At 47.5% G+C, this 22,482-nt stretch overlaps 2 protein-coding genes and 1 long non-coding RNA gene across 8 annotated transcripts in view; 2 read left to right on the top strand and 1 right to left on the bottom strand.

The window, feature by feature from the left end:
• Positions 1-6,515, top strand: part of chd6 (chromodomain helicase DNA binding protein 6) — a 46,574-nt gene extending 40,059 nt beyond the window's left edge. For all 5 annotated transcript variants that reach the window (XM_086085690.1, XM_086085692.1, XM_086085691.1 and 2 more), the window contains one exon: positions 353-6,515. In XM_086085690.1, the coding sequence (XP_085941816.1) occupies positions 353-1,429 (1,077 nt within the window). In that variant the 3' untranslated portion in view covers positions 1,430-6,515. The remainder of the gene's footprint in view (positions 1-352) is intronic.
• rspo4 (R-spondin 4) lies at positions 4,664-22,253 on the bottom strand. 2 transcript variants are annotated; one of them, XM_086085696.1, is made up of 6 exons: positions 21,895-22,253; positions 16,795-16,974; positions 16,007-16,144; positions 15,687-15,860; positions 6,885-7,029; positions 4,664-6,847 (listed from the first exon to the last, which is right to left on the bottom strand). In XM_086085696.1, the coding sequence occupies exons 1-5, from the start codon at positions 21,965-21,967 to the stop codon at positions 6,926-6,928; spliced, it is 669 nt and encodes a 222-aa protein (XP_085941822.1). In that variant the 5' UTR covers positions 21,968-22,253; the 3' UTR covers positions 4,664-6,847; positions 6,885-6,925. The 2 variants fall into 2 exon arrangements, with proteins under 2 accessions (XP_085941822.1, XP_085941821.1); XM_086085695.1 differs by having other exon boundaries at positions 4,664-7,029.
• LOC147168980 (uncharacterized) lies at positions 8,321-14,037 on the top strand. Its single transcript, XR_015096022.1, has 4 exons — positions 8,321-10,100; positions 10,181-10,238; positions 12,014-12,173; positions 12,325-14,037. It is a non-coding gene; the product is annotated as an uncharacterized LOC147168980 (long non-coding RNA).
• Positions 22,254-22,482: the final 229 nt, after the last annotated feature.

The following is a 22,482-nucleotide window of genomic DNA, read 5'->3' as shown; positions in this document are numbered from 1 at the left end:
CAAGCCGTTGAAGTCACAGGGCGGCCATCTTGCTCCTCCCATCTCGCGAGCAGGATGCTGGATAAACTATACAGTATTCATGCAGATTAGACATGCACAACTCGTAGGCAGTTGGTAAAGGGTCGGCGAGGGTGCGGGTGGTGGCGGGGTTTGTGGCGGGGTTTGTGGCGGGGTGGTCGCTATTTTTTAACAGGTAAAAAAAACAACAACAATTAACCAGTGGACAGCATGTGCTGTTTGAAGGCCCCCTTTTTCTTTTAGAATGGCCTTACCATGTCTTGGCCTGTCGGCTTTCCAGATTCAGATCAGTGCACAAATCACCCATCTGACGTTCTGGTCTTGCGTTCCGTAGGGATTCCTCCCGGAGGGCAAGTTTTCCCGCATCCTGACGGAGCCGGTCAACCGAGACCCGTCGTCGCGCCGCCGCGGTCGCCGCCCTCGCAGCGAGATGCCCAAGCCCCTCCTGTCGGACTCCTCGGGCCTGCCGCCGCCCATCTTCATGAACGGCGCCTTGATGAGCGGCGTCGACTCCATGGTGGCCATGCAGAACCTCCGCGCCGGAATATCCGGCATCCCCATCTCCGGCATCATGGCGGCGGGCTTCCCTCATGTTTTCCCGGCGGGCGTCAGCGGGGCGTCGACGGAGGACGCCAAGAACGGCTTGAGTATGTTACCCATGATGCTGCACGGCATGCCGCCGCCCCCCCACGGAGCCGCCGTCCCGCAGCATACCCTGTTCAGCGTGGGCACCGTCATGCCGCTACACGCCACCTCGTCCGCCTCGTCCTCGTCCTCGTCCGCCGCCAAAGTCACTACCACCGTCAGCGCGTCAGAGGCGGGCGGAGGCACGTCCACTTCGCCGGCCGAGGCTGTCGCCGCCCCTTGCGGCGGCCAGAATAAGTGTGACCCGCATCCCGCCGGCCATCTGACTTTCAACCCTTTCCTGATACCCGGCATGTCACACGGTCTCCTCTACCCGCACATGTTTCTGCCGCACGGCGGCATCATGGCGCTGCCCGCCGTGCCGCACGGCGCCTCTGCTAATGACAGCTCGCCGGGGAGCCCCAAGCGGAGGCGGCGGCGAGAGCGGGACGGGTCGCAGCGGGCGCCCGAGGGTCACGACCCGGAAGCGGATCCGCACAAGGAGGCGGAGCCACGCCAGGAGGAAGCGGAAGGTCACCAAGAGTTGGAGCGTCGCGAGCCGGAACATTGCGAAGACCCGGATTGGCGCAAGGAGCCCAAGCAGGAACCCGAGCACTGCGAGGATTCGCAGCCGCAGGAGGCCAAGCAGAGCCAAAGTACGGTGGACTCGGCCTTTTCGCTGCCCACGCAGGAAGCGGACTGCCATCAGCAGCCTGCGGGGGCGCCACATGACCCGCGAGCAGGAGTAAGCGAACTCGAACCCGAACCAGACCGGCAGGACGTGTAAAGGTGCGGGAAGGAAACACTTGAGTGTAAAGTTTGTGCCGTGTCTGTCAGTCAGTCGTCCGACTTGAATTCTCCTTCTTATGATGATGATGATGATGAGGAGGATGACTTCACACGCCCAAGCCCGCTGTCTAAGCTCCTCCCTCAGAGACACTTTTTTTTTAGTTCTTTGCTTTTGTTGTGTTAAGCTCTTGTGAAGTTTCCACATCTCACAATTCCACCTCATCTTGTCAACGCTGACCCCTCGCAACAAAAGCAAAGCAGAGAACAATCATGACACACACGTTGTTGTTGGTTTTTGTTTTTAAACATTTTGACTGAAGACCATAAAGAGATGTATGCCTTTAAAAAAAAAGAAGAAAAAAAAAAGAACGCACATGCCGTCACTTTCATACTGGCAAGTGTTTGAGCCACACCCAAAAGAAAAAACCTAAATTACTACCACGTTAAATTTGGGCTTATTTGGGATGCGGGATTTTACACATAAAACACTAATGCCACCTAGTGGCAGAATAATTCAATGAATATTTAATACAATCCAATGTGTTTGCTTTAGTACTTTTCATTCATTAAAAGTGCAACAGAAAATGCTTTATGCTGGGTTCGAACCAAACATCAAATATTGCTTTCTTTGCAAGGGTGACTACACTGGGGTTGCTTTGAGCGAGTAGAGGAGGGGCTCCGTTCATAAAAACAAAACATTTGAACATTGCTAGCCGTTGTGCTGGTTGCAAAATATTGTCTCGGTTGAAAGTTCGCCAGTCGTAAACAAGCAAAGTGCATTTTTGGCTTGGCCCCGCCCACTATTAGAAGCTGGCGGTGTTATTTACAAACCGTTCCACAAACCGCAATGATAGTTTTTTTTAAATTGTTTTTTCTAGGTTTGAACTTGATTTGGCTGGAAGTCTGCTGGTGCGGCTCCCGCGTGTGACGTGCGGACGCCAACTGGCTGTTCGCCAAAAGTTTACATCCGTAAAAGAGCAGCTTTTTTGCGTACAATCCACGACCACAAAGTCAAAGCCAGTGCTGGCAAAGTTAAAGCGGTAGCTAATTCATGAATCACCCAAAAAAATGATCCCACGAATCATCAATCAAGCAATCTTTATTCGCATAGCAAATGCAATTCTAAGTTCCCTCCGCGATACCGAGCCATTTGAAACGAAAGCATCAACCAAACGGATGATGTAAGACTCGGCACAGAGCAACCCAGCAAGGAAAACAAAAAACTACCCGCGGCAGGAGCGGGCCAAACGCTGCGGCTGCAGGCCCGAGCACAGCTTCTGCCGCGGGGGGGGCTCCCTCTGAGGACGCGGCGGGAAAGTCCAATTGGCAGGCGATAATTGCGTTTCAGCCATAAACAGAACGACGTGCATTCAAGGCAAGCATTTGAGAAATGACAATATAAATATTATGCAAGCAATTAAGGTTAGAAAGAAGAACACAAGCAAGATGAGCGTGTGCAGTGCATCAAAAAATGTCCTCAGAACATTAAATGTCAAAAGAATGAACACATAACAGGTGCTCTTTAAATTTGGCGGGCAGAAAATGTTGATTTTTAATTAAGAAATTAATCGTGACGAATCCAAATTCTAAGATGCGATTCATCGGATTTAAAAATGCAATCGTTTGACAGCTCGCGTGAAAACTCTGCCGCAGTTTGGCTTCTACTCAACCGGCAGCTAAACGAGCTCCTCGGGTGCGAATGAAAGGCCGAACTGGGGAAAAAATTACAATTGGGGGGGGGTTGTCTCATACGGTCTTTTTTATCCCTACCTATTAAGGACGACAGAAAAGAAATGATTTTTGTAACATTTAATCATTTTTTCTCTCAAGTAATGTAAACTTAAGTTAAATTTAACCCAGCGGGGAAATTGTCTTCTTTTAAGCATTTAACGTTTTTGTCTTGAAAGAACATCAAACTTTCATCTTTTTAAAAATACTTTATTCTTGTCATATTGCAACTTTATTACTCCCAAAACAATCGAACTCTTCGGGCAAAATTCTTGCTTTGTTTTGTGGACATTTTCTTGTGGCTTGTGTGGCTCGCTCACTCACGTTGTACTTTTGCAGTTGGCCAGCAGGGAGCAGCAAACACATTTACAGTTGACACCAACACGGAGGCCGATTTGTGCACGTTTTTTTCACACGCCGCTTCAGTGCGCGTGTGTTGGGGTGTCGAAGGGGTATACACATCAAAGGGAATTGTGCGGTGGGCCTCCATGTTGTATTTCCTTTATTGACATATATTTGTCCATGTGCACTATTTCCAAAAAGTTGAGTTGCAGCCTGCTGATGGTTTGAAGCCGAGTTAGGAAGCGCCATCGACAACTTGCAGCAGAGAGCATTTTATTTCTTGAATGTTTGAAACCAAGGGCAGAGCATGCGGTTATTTGAGGTATGGCTTGAGAAGTTAGTCAAGATCCTGTCAAGGTCTTGTCGTCCATCTTTCTGCTTTGCAGGCTTCAAATTTGCTCGCAATCAGACAAAAGTCGTTTTTCTTTTTTGAAGGGAGCCCAAAAAAAGAAAAATAAGTCCGCTTCTCTTCAGAATGCTCGACTTTCTGTATCTTTATCTTCTTCAGACTGCAAAATTATTTGTTGCTTAAGTCCAGCAGACCTTAACAGATGCCTGGAAAAAATCAACGAGACCTTAAATTGGCATTTTTTAGGCATGGCTTTTGTCACTTTTTTTGCAGCTGTAGCCTGACACAAAATCCATGTTGCTCGGCGGTCAAACATGCTTTGAGAGGAGGACCCCCCCTCGCCCCCCCCCCAAAAAAAAGAAAGGTCCTCTTGAAATGGCTCAAAAGCCCTGAACATATCCACTTGTCATCAAAATGGCTGACTCCTCCCTTCTTTTACGACATGTCGACCAAAGGCCTGTTGTGAGTTTTTCCGTGACAAATTGTGCCAAAACCAAAATGCAGCAGTCGGACTTTCCAAAGTTGAGCCCAGATGAAATGAGGTTTACCTGCAAACTCCAAACTTTTGCTGAGCGCTGTTTATATGTACATATGTTGTGTAAAATGTACAGCAAGGCCGCTGTGGCCGTCAATACTGAAAAATGGCAACAAAAAGGTTGCGTCATTTCCTATAAGATGCCTCAGAGTGGCACCAAAGCACTACTTTTGACACTCCTGTCACTTCAACAAGTTCCACCTAGATGCTACGAGATGGCGCCAAAGCACTACATTTACATGCCACTGGGCCTTGGCGCCAACTTGGGCCATTTCAGAAAGAGCACAAAAAGTTTGGGGCCGAAAAAAGTAGAAATAGGGCAATTTGCAAAAGTGTATACACCCATACTGTATGTATAGATACATGTGCAAGGTGCTGTATATTGCTTCTTCCTTTTCTTTCTCTCTTTTTGGCCTTCTGTTTGCATCCCATTGGCTGGTGTGCGTGCGTGTGCGTGCGTGCGGACAGGAAGTAGTGAACATCCAACAGGGTCGCAATGTTGTTGTTTTTTTTAAATGACATGGAAAAAAAAAAGAAGACATTTTTGCACAAAGTCCGAGTCGTCGTGTGTGTGAGAAGAAGATGGAAAAAATAAAAAGACACTTGTTAGATGTTGCCTTGCCACAACTTGTGGCACCATATAATTTATTATTATCCTACTTTTTGCTTTGGCCAAATATTATTTTGTCTTATTAATACAAGTAAAAGAAAACCTAAAGAAACCCTTATTTTGCCTTTTTTTTTTTTTTTCATTTTTATGATTGTTTATGTAATGGCGACATTATTCAAAGCACAAAATGGATTTTGAGTGCCTGTTTTGATTTAATTTGGTCTGATTTATGAGCCGAGATGAATATTTGACCTGATGGAGGACTGAGGATGAAATTATTTGGGGTACGGCGTGCACGCCTGACTTTGAGCTTTTTCACGCTTCCACTTTTGTTCACAACAAAACAAAAGAGGCAAATACGTGAGCGCCTTTTTCAAAATCTGCACTTTGATCTTTCACCCTCAAGCAAAAAGTTGTTTTTGTGCTTCCAATTTGAAATGTGTCCAAAAAATGTGGACTTAACAAAAACAAGATTCATTTCCAGCCTGGAAAAAAGGTGCTTGCATGCAAATGGATTTTGTGGCCGAACGTCCCGAAGCCTTCCTGAGGCTTGCGAACAAAATGGCTGACTTCCTGTGTCTTTTGAAAGCCACGCTTCGCCGCTACCAAATTCGGGAATACGCGTCGGCGCGTTTGGAGCGTTCTGATCCAATTGCATCAGAATTTCTGCCACTTGACAGAATAGCGGCCAAAAAAAAGTGTCCCGCGAAGCCGTTTATGTGTTCGACGTCCATTTTGTGTCGATGCCTGAAGCGCTCCTGCTTTTGTTGACAGCAACAACGATCAACACTTTTCACACTCGGTGCAGGAAAACGTGTTGGCCAGCAGCCGCTCGCTCGCGTCTTCTTTTCAGCACTTGTTGAAGGTGTCCTGACGCCTTCCGGTGCGTTCCGTCCCGCTTCGCATGTCGCCGTTGATTTTGACATTCGCTGCCGCTGACGGCTTTCAACGGGGCGAAATCTGCACTCGGGACTTTTTGGGACCTTCCGGCAATTTCCCGGCAGTGGCCAACATTTTTATGCCCAAAAGACATCTTTCTAGGATCAATTGTTGCATTTCGTGGACATTTATGAAGGGAATGGTGTTTATTAGGTACAAATAATAATATTAAATAAGAGCATGCGCCACTTCAGCTTTTACATCACAAACACGCGCAAAACATCCTCATGCATCCTTGCTAGACGTTTGCAAACAAAACTTGCGCTCAAGTGGACCAATGCGCATTTGCTCGTAGGCACGCGGGCCCATCTTCCATTCTGGCGCTATGACAACCGTTACCACGTCTCCTCTCGCCTCACGATTCACAAGTGACAATGTTACATGCGCTATATCCGGTCGCGACTCTTTTTTTTTTCTTTTTTCTTTTTAAATACATTTTTAATAGATTTTCTTGAAAGCTTTTTGGGTGGTGGCCCACCCAAGTATTATTATGGTGTGGGAAACACTGCTTCAACTTAACATGTTTCTTCATGTATTAAATTGTTCTATATTTGGTTTCAAAATAAAATGGAAAAAAATGCTGTTTTTGTAATATTGTGACGATTTGCTGAAGGTTGTCATAGCGTCAGAATGGAATGTATGAACTCCTGTTGATCTTCCGTTGCGAAACTTTTGCTGCCGAGTTGGGAAAGAATTGAAGCGTTTGTCATGAAAGCGTTGCTGGATGTTGTGAACGGAGCTCAACAGGCTCCAAACCCGGTTCAAGGTTGTCACGCCGCCGTCGGCGAAAGGTGCCGCGGGGTCCCCCGGACGTGTGGGGGCGGAGTCTCCCATTGGCCACCGCGTAGCTCCGCCCCCGACGACCGTAGCCTTGAACAGGGTGAGAATTTGCCGCTTCTTATTGGTGCGCGCGAGCTCGACAAAAGCTGCGGTCGATTTCCGCCTGCGCGTGTGGGACGATCGATGTTGTCGTCGTGGCGACTGGCGAGCCTCAGAAAATGTTGCGCGCGTTGCTAGTGTTGCTGCTGGCGAGCATCCAAAGCGGTTTCTGCTGACGCTGGCGGCCCCGCCCTCGCCGCCCCGAACTTCTGCCGCCTGCAGACAGCAAAATACAAAATTTTCATTTCAAAATCCAGTCTATGAAAATGCAAGTAGCAGTTTGAAGGTTTTGGATGAGCGCGACGTCGACGCTACTTGTGCTAGTCCGTCCGTCGAGGGTGTTTTGCATGCTAACTAGCATTAAGCCAGAAGACGTTCAATAGATGAAATGATTTGGTTGCGCGTTTTGCTGTTTGAATGTGGATTTTTCTTTTGTTGATGTGTTGGCTTTACTGCAAACTTCAACACGGAGTGACAAACAAGACGCCGAATGACATCGACGGACCGCTCCGCACGTTCTGCTCGATCCTTCGGCTCGTCTGCTGGACCTCATTATGGCGACACAAAGACAAACTCGCTTCTGCGTCTTCGCCTCATGCCGGCACACGGCTCAAGAATAACAAAAGTTAAAAAATATGTTTACAAACGTGTTGGCTAAAAGTCCTTGAAAAGACGTTTGTGTTCGTGATGCGTGTGAGTTTGCTGTGTGAAGAGAACATTCCCTTTCCGGAAGCCCAAATCACGTGCTTTTGGACAAAAAAGTATTGGGACAATTGCAGGATGTGTGTGGCTCTGGTGGTACATCCGGGTACTACAAGCGTCCGTTCTCAAGTGCTTAATTCTTTTGCAAGTGAATATAGTATGGATATTTACGATATAAACGAGTCACATATAATTCACTTGCCGTTCTGTCACTAACGGACGCTCATGCGTAATGGCTGTGACTTGTAAGAAGTCGAGTTTAGCAGCACTGATCGCAAATGATCCACTTCCTAATCATCTCCCGCCAAACAATGGAGTCATCTGACTGGCTGCAGTATCAATTCTCCACCGATAGAGGCTGCTAATCGACTGGTAGTCATAAATAGTTTGAATCCAGTCCACTGAAACTTGACTGTGAGCGTCCGACTTGGTCGATGTTTATTCTTTCTAAACGGCAAATGGAAAGTGAAGAAAGTGAAGCGTTTGGACAAAAGTACGAGGACGGCTCCAAGAAGCATGTGATGCAATTCTGTGCTGCAAAGTCAATCCAACGGATCACCTCTGACATCTTCTCACTTCAGCTGGACCAACCTCGCTCAACCCAATGCTGCTTCACCTGACGTTCGCTATTTGGGGCGGAGTCAAGACTGTTTCCCCACAAGCTGTCGCAACAATGATTTCATGTTTTTTCTCTGGCGAGCGTGTTTTGCAAAGCGAAGAAGAGAACAAATGGAGACGAGCTACGTTGCCATGGCAACCGCAGACTCAACGCCACTTCTAAGAGCGCATGCGCGCCATTTTACGAGCTGGTTATTCTATAGCACGTGCCCGCCATCCATTTGAACAAAAGTATTGGGACACCCGCAGGAAGTCAAAGGGAAGACACGTTTTTGAATACGGGGACCGCTGCAGGACAAAGTGAGGGACATCCGGGAATATGGACTCGAAAGTATTTGGACATGAAAAGCGCAACAACAAAAACGCGGCCTTCGGACAAAAGCGTCGTGATGCAAAAGTGAATTCCCGTCGCGGTGGGCCGCACGACAGTCGAATGAAGCCGGCTTGCGTGTCGTCTTCGCTTTTGTTGTGATGACGGATTTTGAGGCCGACACGCCAGCGCGTCTCCCAAGGACAGACGTTCGCAGGAGCGGCCTGCACATGTGGCCTCCAGTCCTCCAATGACAGCAGGGAGACAACAAGCAGCTTTCGTGCAGAAATGGCGTGCAATGTCGCTTCGCGTTGCGAATCGTGTCGTGACCACAACAGACGCGTGTTGTTGCTCACATCCTGAAAGCTTCGCGGCGGTCAGATGGACAATAGATTGGAAGACGTTCCTTTGCCATTCGCACGTTGAGCTTCTCGAACACGATCCCCGACTTCCTAATTGCCTTGATCCAATAGGAGTGAGTGATCTTTTATTTATTTATTTATTTATTTTTAAGTACTGCAAGACTGTCTGATAGGAATAAATTCAAATTCAAATGCTTATTTTTGTTTGATGCCACTTGTTCTGAATGCCAGACAATGTGACGTGCTTTTTGGGCCGAAGACGTACAAAAACAAATAACGGCTATGATGCCAGAGTGGCGGGAACACAATTCATCCAACGGTCAACAACTTATCTTCTATTATCAAATTAAGCAACAACTATTGTGATCATCGTTTGAAATTTCAACTCGAAGAAACTTTACACTCTAAAAACGGATTGGTTAAATAAAAACTACCAATCTAGTAGGTTAAGCTTAATTTGGCTTGATTAACCGATCGATTGGTCAGACATTGACCATTCCAGGTGGTTACAGGCAAACCAACTTTTTTACAATAGAAAGTAAGTCGAAGCAGATCACTTGGAAATCTATTTATTGTATCAATTGATTGTATTCTAAATGTATATATTACAATAGTGTATACAAATGGAAGTGTGGGCCTAGAGGTAGACTGTTTACTCTGAAACTGGGAGGTTGTGGGTTCAATTCCTGACTGGGTATGGTTTATGGTTTTATTGAACATATAAACGTAAAGAAAACACTTTACAAGTTCAAAATATAAGTTGAAGTAAAAAAAGAAAAACAAGAATAGGAAGAACGAAAAGAGTTTATATGTTCAAAAAGGGTGGGAGGAAGTTGAAAACGTATCTCGTCTTAGTTAAGTGTTTAACTTGGAACGCGAGTGTTGGAACGCGGCCACTCTGGCTGGAAACGACGCTGACGCGTGGAACCCGGAAGTCCGTGGCATCTTCCTTTTGTTGTTGTTGTTGTTTTGTTCTTCACTCACACAAACATGCACACAGTCAAACACGGTCTCCCAGGCGGGGAAGCGAACCCACGCCAACCTGCATCGAAGGCAAGTGACGGCTCGGTCCGCGGCATCTGCCCCGGCCAGCCGTTGGCCAGAAGACGATCGGTTGAACGATTGTCCGGGAGTTGGCGTCCTTTTAGAGTGTGTCGCGTAGAAATGACGCCATCACGCAAGCGGCAGTCAATTCAAATGCTTCACCAGCTGACGTTCAACGAGGCGACTTCTGAGTTTGCGGTTTATTTTGGAATGATGATGAATGACACGCAGCCTGAAACGTGACGCCAAAGGTAACAAGTCTTCTCTTTTTGTTGTTGCTTCATATGAACGACATGACTTGTGTACAAGCTTGTTTAATGCTTGTCAACAGGAATTCAAGGCGCAAAAGCACTTCAGAAGTTGTCAACATGGCAAGCAAAGGAAGGAAGGTGAGTCCGTCCTCGCTTTCAAACTTAAGAGAACTTTAGAAGCAGTTAAATGCACTTTTGTTCATTCCAACTCTGTGAACGCTAATGCAGAATCTCAATGTGATTGGCGATGGTAAAAATGTTTCTTTTACTAACATTTTTACTACAACACACAAACCGTGCTTTTTTTTTTATAAGAAAAAATCTTGCATGAGAAAAACACACACTAAAACTAATAAAAACTCAACTCAAACGAAGCAGTTTTACCCCCCCCCCCCCAATAAAAACACAACAAAAACTAATAAAAACTAACGGACTTGCTCTCCTAACTAAAAAATATCTTTACAATAGACTTTTCATTTGACTATTTCTGACTGAATTGTACTGAAAGGTCGTCTAATTAGTAGATGAACATCGTCGCTGTTCACGACGGGGACTCCTGCAAGCCTCTGGCCAGCCGTTTTCAAAATGGATTCGGGTTGGAACTTCCCGCCGCGTCTGCAGACGGAGCGCTACCGGAAACACGTGACCTCCAATTCCGTCGTCCTTTTTGACTAAGCCTAAACGTCAGCATAATCTTAAGTCAAACGGACTAAAAAGATTTGAAATCCCGCTCTTGCAAATGAGTCAATCAACCGACTCCAAATCTTTCTCCATAGAACCCGAGACCCGCAAACCGAGCACACAACATAACATAGAACCGTGCATTCCGACACGACGAAAAGAAAAGAAAAGAAAAGAAAACGCAGGCGCAATAAATTCTTCAAATGATCAAATAGCAAAAGGCTTGCTTTGTTTGAACCCTCCTCGATGTCCTTCCAAAACTTCCGATTTCCTTATTAAAAAAAGAAAAAAACCACAAGGTCCACATTTAAATCACGGTTGATTTGAGGACGTTGTACTAATATTAAGTCCGTCTGTACGTCGGGCTTCGTTCGGAGGCAACGCGTTTGCGATGGAGTTGTGTTGTTGATGTTAAAAAAAAAATAATAATAATTATATTCAAATTTTCTACGTATTTGTATACTGTTTTAAATAGTTTATTAAGTGATTTATTTGTGTAAAACAATTATTTGCTTAAAAAAAATAAGTGTTTTGTGCGTCACAAGAGGTCGCGTGTTTCCGCTGGAGGTCGCGTGTTTCCGCTGGAGGTCGCGTGTTTCCGCTGGAGGTCGCGTGTTTCCGGTGGCGCTCCACTTGCCCAGCGTCTGCAGCTCGACCCTTATTTATTTCATTTTAAATTTTTTAATTTTGCAGCTAGGCCCGAATTTCACGTGCGCATTGTGTACTGAAGAAGATGGTGTGCCGTTCAATTTTTAGGCAACAGGTGGCAGTAGCGATTCAGAATGGAATTTCAAAACTCAAAAGTATTATGACAATTCCCACCAAACTTGTTGCGTTCCTGATTGGGACACATCCAGGAAATGAGAAGTGGACAAAAGTATTGGGACACATGCAGTAAGTGTCAAATGTGCTTCTGGGACGTTCGGAACTTGAGGAAGCGAAATGATGAATCGCAAGAAGCCAAATTGGCCCACGCGCCGTCTTGCCGGCGTTTTGTGGAAATTGCTTGTGTGCTTTGACGGCAATTCTGCTTGAAAAGAAGATTTTTTGTGGCGGCTGGTGTACATATTGTGCGCCGATTGCACGAACAGCGAGCGTGCGAGGTTTGGCTGCTGGCCAAAGACTTTGAAAGCAAACTCGCTTTGGACTCCGCAAGTTTCACGCTGAACGGAAACATTTGAGCAAACTTCATGAGCAATAAAAGGCTTTGGGGCTGCGCTTTTGTTTATGAGATCAGGAAAACGGATGACGACAAGCAGACGCGCGGGCCGGCGCCGCTCTCCTCGGAAGAACCATCATCGGAAAGAAAAAGACGATGGAGGAAAAGGAAAACCATTCGCGGGGAAAGAAAATGGATCGGACGGAAAGAAAAGAAGAAGAGAAGACGAAACGGTGAGCCGAGAGGAAAAGAAAAGCAATAAAAGGAGGGATGCACAATATTGTCACGGATTTGTGCATGTTGTTGATTTTGCAAACAATTATCGGCATTTTTTAAATGCTTGCTTTATCGGTTGAAAATGTCATTCTGGTGCATCCCCGGAAGGTCTTGTGTAACGGTTCGAGGAAGCAGAAGAAGACGACAAGAAAATGTCCCGTGGCCGGCAGCAGCAAATGTGACGAGACGCCATCGAAGTCATCAAAATCATCAGAATTCATCTTGGCGGAGCTCACGGAACGGAAGACGTGCAACTTCGCAGTACGAACGCAACAGCAGCGGCGGCGGCGGCGTGAAAAAGTCAACACACCCCGTTGAAATGTCCGCTTTTTGTAATCCACATGCGGCGACAGCAAGAACATTTCCCAACTTTGATGCGACCGCCGCACCATTTTTCAGCCTGCTCAACTTGTTGCTCAACTTTAAGGCAACTTTTCAAAGCGCGCTAAAACACGCGACGTGACCGGAATCCATCGCAATTCTCTCCAGACGGCCGGCGCCGGCGGGCCGCACGTGAAATCAATCAGAAGATCGACAAGAACCCGTCGGGAAAGACTTTCATCCCACGTGCGCGCCATTAGCTCGCCGCTGGTACGCGCTCGTCACGACGCCGGCGCGGGACATTGCGTGTGACCTGCGACGGTTGCCACGACCGCCGCCCACCGCCGCCATGACGAGGACGACCGACAAGTGCGTCACTGCGGCGGGGCCGGCGGCAAAAAACCCTCAGGGAGGGTGCGGTTGCCGTCACTTGCCTTCGGGGCGGCTTGGCGCGAGTTCGCTTCCCGCCTGGGAAACCATATATGTGCGTGCGTGCGTGCGTGCGTGCGTGCGTGCGTGCGTGCGTGCGTGAGAGTGCATCAAACAAAAACTTCCCGCTGGTCACATGCCAACTGCACTTTTCCGGAATTGAACATTTGATTGGGAACAAGAACAAGAACAAGAGCGCAGCTGTGTTGCGTTCAAGCTTACGAGAAATCCTCCATTCGCCCCCCCCCCCCCCGCCCCCCCCTGTTATAATAAGAGTAATACAACCTTTACTGGCGCAATACTGTCAGCTGTAACCATGACGACAACAACAACTTTCGGAGGTCCGTCTGTGAGTCGCTCCCCGTTGCCTTCGCGGTCGCCAGATTGTCGTAAATGTCAGAACCGCTGAACAACCTGATCCCGTCGTGGCTGCTCAGGCTGGAGGGCGGGGCCATCGATGAGAACAGACGGGGGTCAAAAGTCAAGCATGACTTCCAGCCATTGCAAAAGTGCGCCTTTCCTCTTTGGTCACATGCGCGTGTCACGCGCCCGTCTGGGATGCGGGATTCCAAATTGGAAGCAATCGGACCACATGATTTGGACAAACGTGTCTTTTGCGGTGCGGCTTTTTCAGACTTTTTCTTTCTTTTTTGTGGCTTTACTTCTGATGAGCGTGAATACTTTCACGTTGCCTCATCAAAGCGTCTTCGGACCAGCAGATGTCTCGGCGCAACCAAATTTGAACCTTGCGTCCTGAGACCCGACGGCGACTCATGCCGTCCTCGACGTAACGTTCGCAGCGCCGTGACGACGCGTTGTCACAGATCGATGACGTCTGCGCCAATTAACGCGTTACTGCGCGCGAACCGTCATTCGGTCAACAACAATGGCGGCTCGCCGTGTGGTCGTGGTTTTGCTTGGCCTCCTTCGCTTGCTTCTGCTTTCGCAGCAACATATTTGGCTTCTTTATTCCCGCGTTCAACAAGCGGCGTTGCACTTGAATCAGCCGCCATTGTCTTCGTCTTTTTCATGTTCTTTCGATACATGTTTGTTCTGTAGATTGCAATAAAGTTAGAAGGAAAAAAGTGTTGGTCTTCATGGCTGATTCTTCTTCTACGCTTTCCGCTACAGCGCCCCTCCATGGCTTGGCATCTACATTGCGGCCGTTAAACGTCCTCAGCGTCTTCTTTTGGACACACGCACGTCTTGTGTGTGGACGAGATTTGTTTGAGGAACGAGGCCGGCTTCGCTTCCGTCTGGGCGGGGCCTTCGACGTGGTCACGTAACTATTCAGTTCCGTTTCCCGACATTTCCTGTTGCCGAGTCAAACTGGACAACCGGGGCTGAATTCGACAACAAAACTAATTGAAATCAGGTGACGAGTTTGTCTTTTAGGAGTGGCTGCAAATCAGCAAAATGTCCATAAAATGTCTCCAAAGTGACGGACGTCCTCAGCAAGTCATCAAACGAGAAAGCGAATGGACGACGGCAAATTCTTGTGTATTTTCAGACATGACGTCTTGAGACGTTTTTGTGGCTCTGCAAGGGACACAAACGTCTTCCAAATGTCATTTTGTGAAGTCAAACTACATTTTGTAACACGAATTACTTTCGCTTTGTGTTTCTTGCTAAGCATCAAACTTGAAAGCAAAACGGACAATTTGAGTCCGTTTCAAAGTCGAGTTGGCTTCAGAAGCTCAATTTCAAACAAAGAAGACGTTTTTCATTTAGGAACCCTTGGAAATGGACAAAATGGCTTCAAACATGGTTTCTTGAGACGTTTTTGTGGTTCCGCCACGACAGACACGTCGTCCCAATTTCACGTTGCTTCGTCAAACTGGCTTCATTTTCTTCCAAATTCCAGGAAGCCGCCGCCGCCGCCGCCGCCGGCGCGCGTACGACACGGCGGAGAGCCCGCAGATTTCCGTAGGATTTCCGCCTGAGCTTTTCCAGCGGGCCCCGAGGGGGACGACACGTTCCAGCCCAGAGGCCTCCGCTCGTTGGATCCAGATGTTGGCGACGCCCGCTTGGCACACGCGTGCCGCTGACTCAAGTCCAACCGCCGTCTCGTTCGTCTCAAGTGCGTTTCACATCGCGCGGCGGAAAATGACAGTTTGCGCTTCAAACTTGTGTTGAGTGAAATTTAATTTCGCTCCAAGTGGACCCAAATCAATAAGTCGGTGGGACGGGGAAATCCAAACGGAGACGACATCCCTCCCCGCTTTTCACTCTTTTCTGTGGTACGAGCAGCGGTTCTGGTTCTCACTTGCTGCGGCCATCCGTCCGATGGCTCGCCCCTCCCCTCCCCGCCCACTCGATGTCAACGAGCAGCGCCCTCAAGGTGAGCAAAAGAGCGGTCGCCGTAATGTCGTCAGATCGTCCTCGCGACTTCCCGGTCGGGTACTTTCAGGACGCCGGCAGACGGGCTTTCGTTTTTCTGGCCACTCCCCCGTCGTGCAATTTGGCCCAAAAAGGAAATGCAGACGGAAGTCGGAAAAAAGACGGCGTCGCCTCACCCGAGACTCGTTTTGACCGACGGTCAGCAAAGGCAACGTTTTTGGACATTGTTCCCGTCAAGCAACGGAACAACGAATTGATATGAGCCCCAAAATGTCCGCCGGTGGCTGCAATTGGTCGCGACGGGCCGTCGCTGCTCTTTTTCCTTCTCTTACCTTGAACGGAAGTATTTTCTTACAATGAGGATTGTGAAAGCTTCTGACCTGCGGGACACCTCTTCATCCGGCACCTCCTGGTCTCGCTGCGCGGCGGGCAGGCGGTCCGGTCGCTCGCCCGCGTCCGGCTCTGCCGTCCCCACCCGAAGCCGCAGGGGGCGCCGTCTCGCAGGCAGACGCTCCACGCGCTCCACTCGGGCAACGCGGCCGGGACGCACTCGTCTGATATCGACGGCGACAAAAAGACGCAATCAGGAATTCCGCAGCGTTCATTTGGTCGCGGCTGACGACTTTTTTGCGGCGCTGCTCTCGCGCGTCTTGCAAATGCCGCTAAGGCAGCCGAGCGCAATCGAGGTGGCGTTGCTCACCCGCACTTTGCCGCTTGCGTGCGAAGGTTCCCACGGGACGGACGCTCAGGCAGCGGCCGTCGCGGAGCCGGAAGCCCCGCTCGCACCGCGTGCAAAAGTCCCGACCGAAGCAATGCTCGCAGTTTGCCGAGCGGCACTCTGCGCGCGACAAAAACAACAACAAGGCACAATGTCGGCATTATCGATAACCAGTGACGTTTTCTCAAGATGTCAAATCCACGTTTTTCTATCGGATGTTTTTCTTTTGGTCTTTTTTGTTGTGGCTTTGTTTTATCCAAATGAGCCATCTTTGTCACTTAAGCTGCCGTTACCGTTAATGCCACTAGAGGGAGCCGAGCCTCGTGTCGCTGCAATGCACCAGAGGGATCTGCCAGCCGAACGGGCAGGATGAGGCAGCCATTTTGGATTCAGGCAAGAGCAAATTATAAAAATATTGATATACACAGAATATGAAGTGGCAAAAATATTGCCAGAATTGTTGCGCGTCTGAATCGTTCATAAGCAGTTGAGATCGTGTAAGATCTGCTGAGTTTGAAGGGGCGTGTACATTTATTTCTTGTGTTTCAATTTTTGTTTTTTTTTACATTTTCAGATGGACAGTGAATTAGGACGTAACAAAACATGCTTGCAATTGGAATTTTTGTTTTTGTTTTGCCAAACCGGATGGAATCGTTCCATTTTCAATTTGTTCTGTCCTTGAATCGTATCGGATCATCTTGCGGTCGACGAGACGGCTTTGACGTTGCCGAAGTTTGGCATCGTTTGGCCTCTGGAAAGCGTTTGCATACTTAAGCAGCGGTTGAGGTGGCGCCCCCTCTGGCCGAAGTGTCCTCGCGGGCAGGCGTGCAGGCAGCTTCCGTGCTGGGACGTCCCGCGCCGCCGCAGCAGCAGGAAGAAGCGCTCGGCGCAGCGGACGCAGCCGTTGTCGCGGGAACACTCCTTGCAGTTGGCGCAAGACCCCCACCAATCTGGCCAGGACCGCAAACAAAAGGGGGGGGGGGACGGATCAACGGAGGGATCACCGCATGCGCGTCCCCGCAATCGGCACTTTGGGGCCGAACGTCGTGCTCGGCAATCCTACAAGAAAAAGTGCAATAAACGGAAACCGCGCGAGTTTCCTAGAAGCGCATCCCGCCAACCCTGCTTTATTGAAAAATTAAATCTGATCTGGTTTTTTTCCGAATACAATAAATCATCCATTCATTTTTTTTTTACCAAGGTCGTTTAAAACCAAAAACATGCCTTTACGACGTGGTCGCTGAAAAAACTCACTTGAGTTGAAATGTTTGAATGATAAACTGAACGAATTCCTTTTAAACGTGTCAACTGAACTTCTTCTTGAAGTTCGCTCAATTCACGCGTCAATCATTCCTCCGCGCAGCAGAAAGACAAACTCGAAACATATGTTTGTCAATTCGCATAAGCAGCCGTCGAGTCATAAAAGCGCAAATCCAACGGGACTTTTTTAGTCGGCACGGACTTGCCCACGCGAGTGATTTACGGGCCAGCCGTCCGCGGAATTTCCTGTTGGGAGAAACGCAAACTTTCTCCCGCCAGCCGTGACTGAAAATGCAAACGTTTTCGCCATGAAAGCGACTTTGTCTCCAAACGCGCGAGAGGTCTCGTGGCCGTTTGGGTGGATTTCCAGACTGGCGACAGGAACCCGACCCACCGACCATCGGGTCGCTCTCTCGGGACCGGCAATAATGTTCCCGGGCTAAAAATCCTTTCACGATAAAAAGGCATCGCAATAAATATAATCGTAATTGTCTCTTATTGTAAATATTTCAAATGAACCATTTTGAACACGTTTCATTATGAAATGCTACGAGTTGTACTCCTTTAACTTTAAATTGGGTCAGTTTGACCCGGCCTACGTTTAATGTTCCACAAACGTTCTGATCAACATTCAGTTGAAAATTGTCGAGACCTTTCATGCTAATGTGGATACTTTATTTCTAATGTTGAAACGTTGTTCCGAGTTCATTATCGAGCGTCTTCGTTGCGCGCGTCAAACGTAACAAAAAATCGCTGTTGGGTCAATTTGACCCAACAAAGATGGACGTAATGTTTCGAAAGCATCGGAACAGTTTTCATTGCAAATGTGTGGAATCATTTTTTATTGTCTGCTTTGTAACGAAAAGCCGAACATTTATTTTTATTTTATTTATTTTTTATTTTTTTTTGATGAATGATGATGACATTTCCGAATGAACAATACTGAGCTCTTAAAAAAAAAAAAAAAAAAAAAAAAAGCCAAACATTTATTCTTGAATTTCAATGCGAGATAACAGGAAGCTCATTTGAGCAAAATTGTCTTTCCAGAAGTGCGTATCAAACTGGTAGGCCTTTGCATTACTTAGCCAAGAAGTATCGGTCACGTCGCATGAATGTTCATGTTCAAAACGTGTCAACGTTTTGCGCGCGCGCGCACGCACGCACGCTTATGGTTTGTGTGCGTGTCCGTTTTGTAACTGCTGTTGCGGGTCACACGTGCGACCCATCTGCAGTAAGCTGGAAGGCCGTTTGGATGGGTCGCTAACCAGCAGCAGGTGGCGGCGAGCGACAAACACCTCTCCGTCTCCATGGTTACGGCGGCGCCCGATAAGGTCGATAGTTGAGGAGCACTTGAGTTGCCGTCCCAAAGAGCGCACGTGTTTTATATCGCACGCAGAGCAGCCCAACGAACTGGACTGGCTGCAACGCGTTTGTCCCTCGAAGGACGCCGTACTTCTTCAGCTGACGGCTGGAGCCATTTTTGAAGTCATTTTTTATTCCAAATGGTCCAAATCTCTGATTTCAGCCTACCAACAGTAATTATTGACTGATTTGTGTTTGTCTTTAATCCAAACAAGACATTTGCAAGCATCTGTTTTCACTTTGGAAAACAATCGAAGCGCTTACGTAGTCCAGCGTCAAATCTTCGCATGAATTAAACGCCACTCGTCGGTTAATAAACAGTCATCAGGGAAAAATGCTGAATTCAAATGAATCTGATGAGTTGATGAATAGTTGATGGATTCACCGATTCTAGAAAATATCCGATCGTCGTCCGGTTTGCATCCGATAATTTCCAAATTTTGAAGCCAATTTGGAGAAAATGTGCAAAACGCACGTGCGACTTGTGCTCGTTTCCGTCTGTTGTTCTTTTGTCACTATTGAGAGGGGACTCCGCCGCTGTAGGTGGCGCTCTACACCATTAAGAGATGTGATGCAGCAGTCATTTGAAAGAAGAAGAAGACCAGGAAGCGACGGTACGAGTTTGCTTTTGTCATTCTTGATCAACCGAAGCGTTTCGTTGCTGCTTTCCATCGAAAATGGCGTCAATATTCGCTTTTTGAATTCATTCCCGAAAGATTTCCGATTCGTCGACCCGCCGCCAACGTACCTTCCTTTTTCGCCTGACGTTGCTTTCGGACTGCAAACGTACCTGCGACGTTTGTCTGGTCTTGTTCGTGTTGATTTGCAAAACCTGTCGCCGGAATCGGCATTTTCCTTTTTTTCGATAGGCTTCAAAATCTTTTTGGCACATGTTGGGCCTTTTTTTGAACTTCTAGCGTTTCCATTTTTGTGTGATTTGTTGATTGAACATATAAACAAGTAGCAGAAAAATAATGATTTGGTTTTATTTGTGCATTTATTGAAAATTGGAATAAAAATGTGCGGATGGAAACTCCGCTGCAAAGAAGAATCGGAAACCAGAAATGTCTTTTGTGGCCTCTATACTGTAAAAAATATATATTTTAATGAATGAATTAATAATTGGCCCGATCAGATGATCGGCATTGGGGGGGAAAGATCAGGTTAAAAAAGACCCCCCCCCCCAAAAAAAACACAAAAAAAAAACAGTTCTCGCCAGTTTGGAAAAGCAGCAACTCGACTTCCAGATGGAAAAATTCCAACTGAACTCGTCTTAAGTGATGAAATGATGATGATGATGATGATGATGATGATGATTTTCATCTGCACGGCTGCTTCGCCGTGTCGGCCGCCCTCGAGGCTCATCGCGATTTCAAGAAGACGCGCTAAACATCACAGGACGCCTTCTGTCTTGCGCTCTTCTTTTTTTTAACCCGAAGGATGTCGAACAGAGCAACCGCTTCGTGAAAGCCGCTTTGGGGAAGACGGAAATCGCACTTGGTGCTACAAATCACTTAAGAAAGCATCAGAATGCCATAAAAAGAGAGAGAGAAGGTTTTATTGCGGGATCACAAGCTGCGAGTCTTGAAGGGACGTTGACGCGACGCGACGCAGCCTGCCGTCTCGTCTGCTGCCAAACGGTCGCCGCAAACTCTCGTTGTTGTTCTTGCATGTTTCCAATCAGGAAAATTGCTCCGATGTATTCAAACGGCATCAAAGACAAAGTGAAGGAAAACTTTTTGGAAGTGTAATTTCTGTCCATGGGGACAAGCTGGAAGTCTTTAGGGCAGATTAAGCGCACGTCGCCTTTAATCTTAATCCGCAGGACTAACAAAATTGCGTTCATCGATTTTGTCGTCGTCGCGCAAAAAGGATGAAGACGTTTGTCCAAAAATGACCGGAAGACAAATTGTTGTTGAAACGTGTTCATCAAGTCATTTCCGCAACTGTTGCTAATGTTCGCTCACACATTTTAGACAAAGTAGACAAAACGAAGGCCTTCATTTGTAACAATTTGCCGCAAAATATCTTTTTATTTGACCCTTCATGACTCAAACGTCTTCTAATTCGTACATGAACGCACAATGCAAGTCTTGGCTAGCTAGCTAGCGAGCGAGCAGGTAAACGAGCACCATGGAAGCTAGCTAGAGAGCTAGCTAGCTAGCTAGAGAGCTAGCTAGCTAGCTCGCTCGTGCCTGAGGCTGAAACGTGGCAGGATTTTTACTTCCTGGACTTCTGCTGGCCACTAGTTTTCAGGTTCGAATTTCCTGCCCTCTGTCTGCGCATGTGACGTCATGTGCACGTCGTGTACGTGAAGAAGGGGGCGTGTCGTTTGATTTTGCGTCCACGGGTGGCAGTAGTGATTTGAAAATCACAAATAAAAAAACAAAACATTTGGGTAATTATTCACCCAAATGTTGACGGAATGGAAACGTGATCAAAGTCTGAACTTTGCAAACAACTGTGATGTCATCATCATCATCATCATCATCATCATCATCATCATCATCATCATCATCATCATCATCGTCGTCGTCATCTCTTTTTCAAGAGACATTGATTTGTTTCGTCTGAGCAGTTCCTTCTGCACGGAAGCATTAAAGCACAAAGCACTTTGTGACAAAATAGGCGTATTCTAAAATATAATATAAAAAAGTTTTTATTTATTTTTTTTTTTATTCCTCCCCTCATCATTGTCCAAATATCCAGATTTTTCAATCTCGTGGCTCTCACAGTGACGGCAAGAGGCGACGTTTCTCGGCGCGTCTCAGTTCAAGTTGAGGTCAAAGGTCATTGTTCTCGAGCTGCGTTCAGCACTTTCAAATCGATTGTCCAAATGACAGATGACATGAAATTTTGCATCTCTGGAGGAATTTCAAGGCATCAGTAATAATATATATTGTTCATATGCAGTGATGGTTGTTATTGATCAATAACATCAATATTGTATACGCGGAATACATTTCGGAGGACCCAGAAAAACGCTCTAATACGAGGGTGACAAACTCATATTGCTCATGGGCAAAGTTGCAAAATCCTCTGATGACAAATTTAGAGTCTTTGTTTTGTCCGTCCCACGTTCCCGGTCCTCTTTTTTTTTTATTCGAATTACAAAATCATCTCACGTGCGTTTGACACGAAGGCCCCGCAAGGCGCACGTCGAGGGACGCGCGGGAGGACACGAGCGGCCGAAGAGGAAAATGGAAGCATTTTTTTCGGCATCAAAGCCGGCGGCGCGAAGTACTCACCGTCCGGCCGGCTGCGGCTCCCGATGGCGTCGCAAAGCAAAGTCATGGCAATGGCGGCCAGCGGCAAACGCATTTGTGCTGCTGGCAGGCGCTCGCCGTCAGGGCCCGGCAGCGCACATCCGCGGGGGAAGTCCCGCCGGGAGACGGAGAAAGACGGGATCTTCTACGGCGGAGAGGAGCTCGGAGGAGCCGGACGGAAGCGTCCTCCTTCTGGACGCCAAAAACGGCGGCGCTCCACAACGCTGACCACTTTGGCTGCAAACGAGCCGCTTTTATCCTGCGCTCATCTCGACTCTTTCTGGGGTCGTAAGTGCTTCCATATTTGCAGCGTGATCTTTGGCAGCCTCCTCCTCCTCTTCTTACTCTCTCGCCCTCTCTCTCTCTCTCTCTCTCTCTCTCTCTCCTTCCCTGCTGCTGGACTTTTGCCAAATTCCTCAACATGACCCGATTGTCTGCTACTGATGCCACATTCCATTGTCCCAAAGAAGATTTGCTCGCTCCCATCTGCAGTTATGTCGACTTGATTTAGGCAACTGTAACCTTGAGAGGTCACTTCTGCGCCAAAGAAGAGACGTGCTGAATCTCAGC

Source organism: Leptonotus elevatus, chromosome 9, assembly GCF_054856555.1.
Source record: "Leptonotus elevatus isolate MCC_2025b chromosome 9, RoL_Lele_1.0, whole genome shotgun sequence".
Taxonomy (NCBI): domain Eukaryota; kingdom Metazoa; phylum Chordata; class Actinopteri; order Syngnathiformes; family Syngnathidae; genus Leptonotus; species Leptonotus elevatus.
The sequence above is the reverse complement of the archived record's forward strand: the minus strand, read 5'-3'. Positions and strand labels throughout refer to the sequence as shown.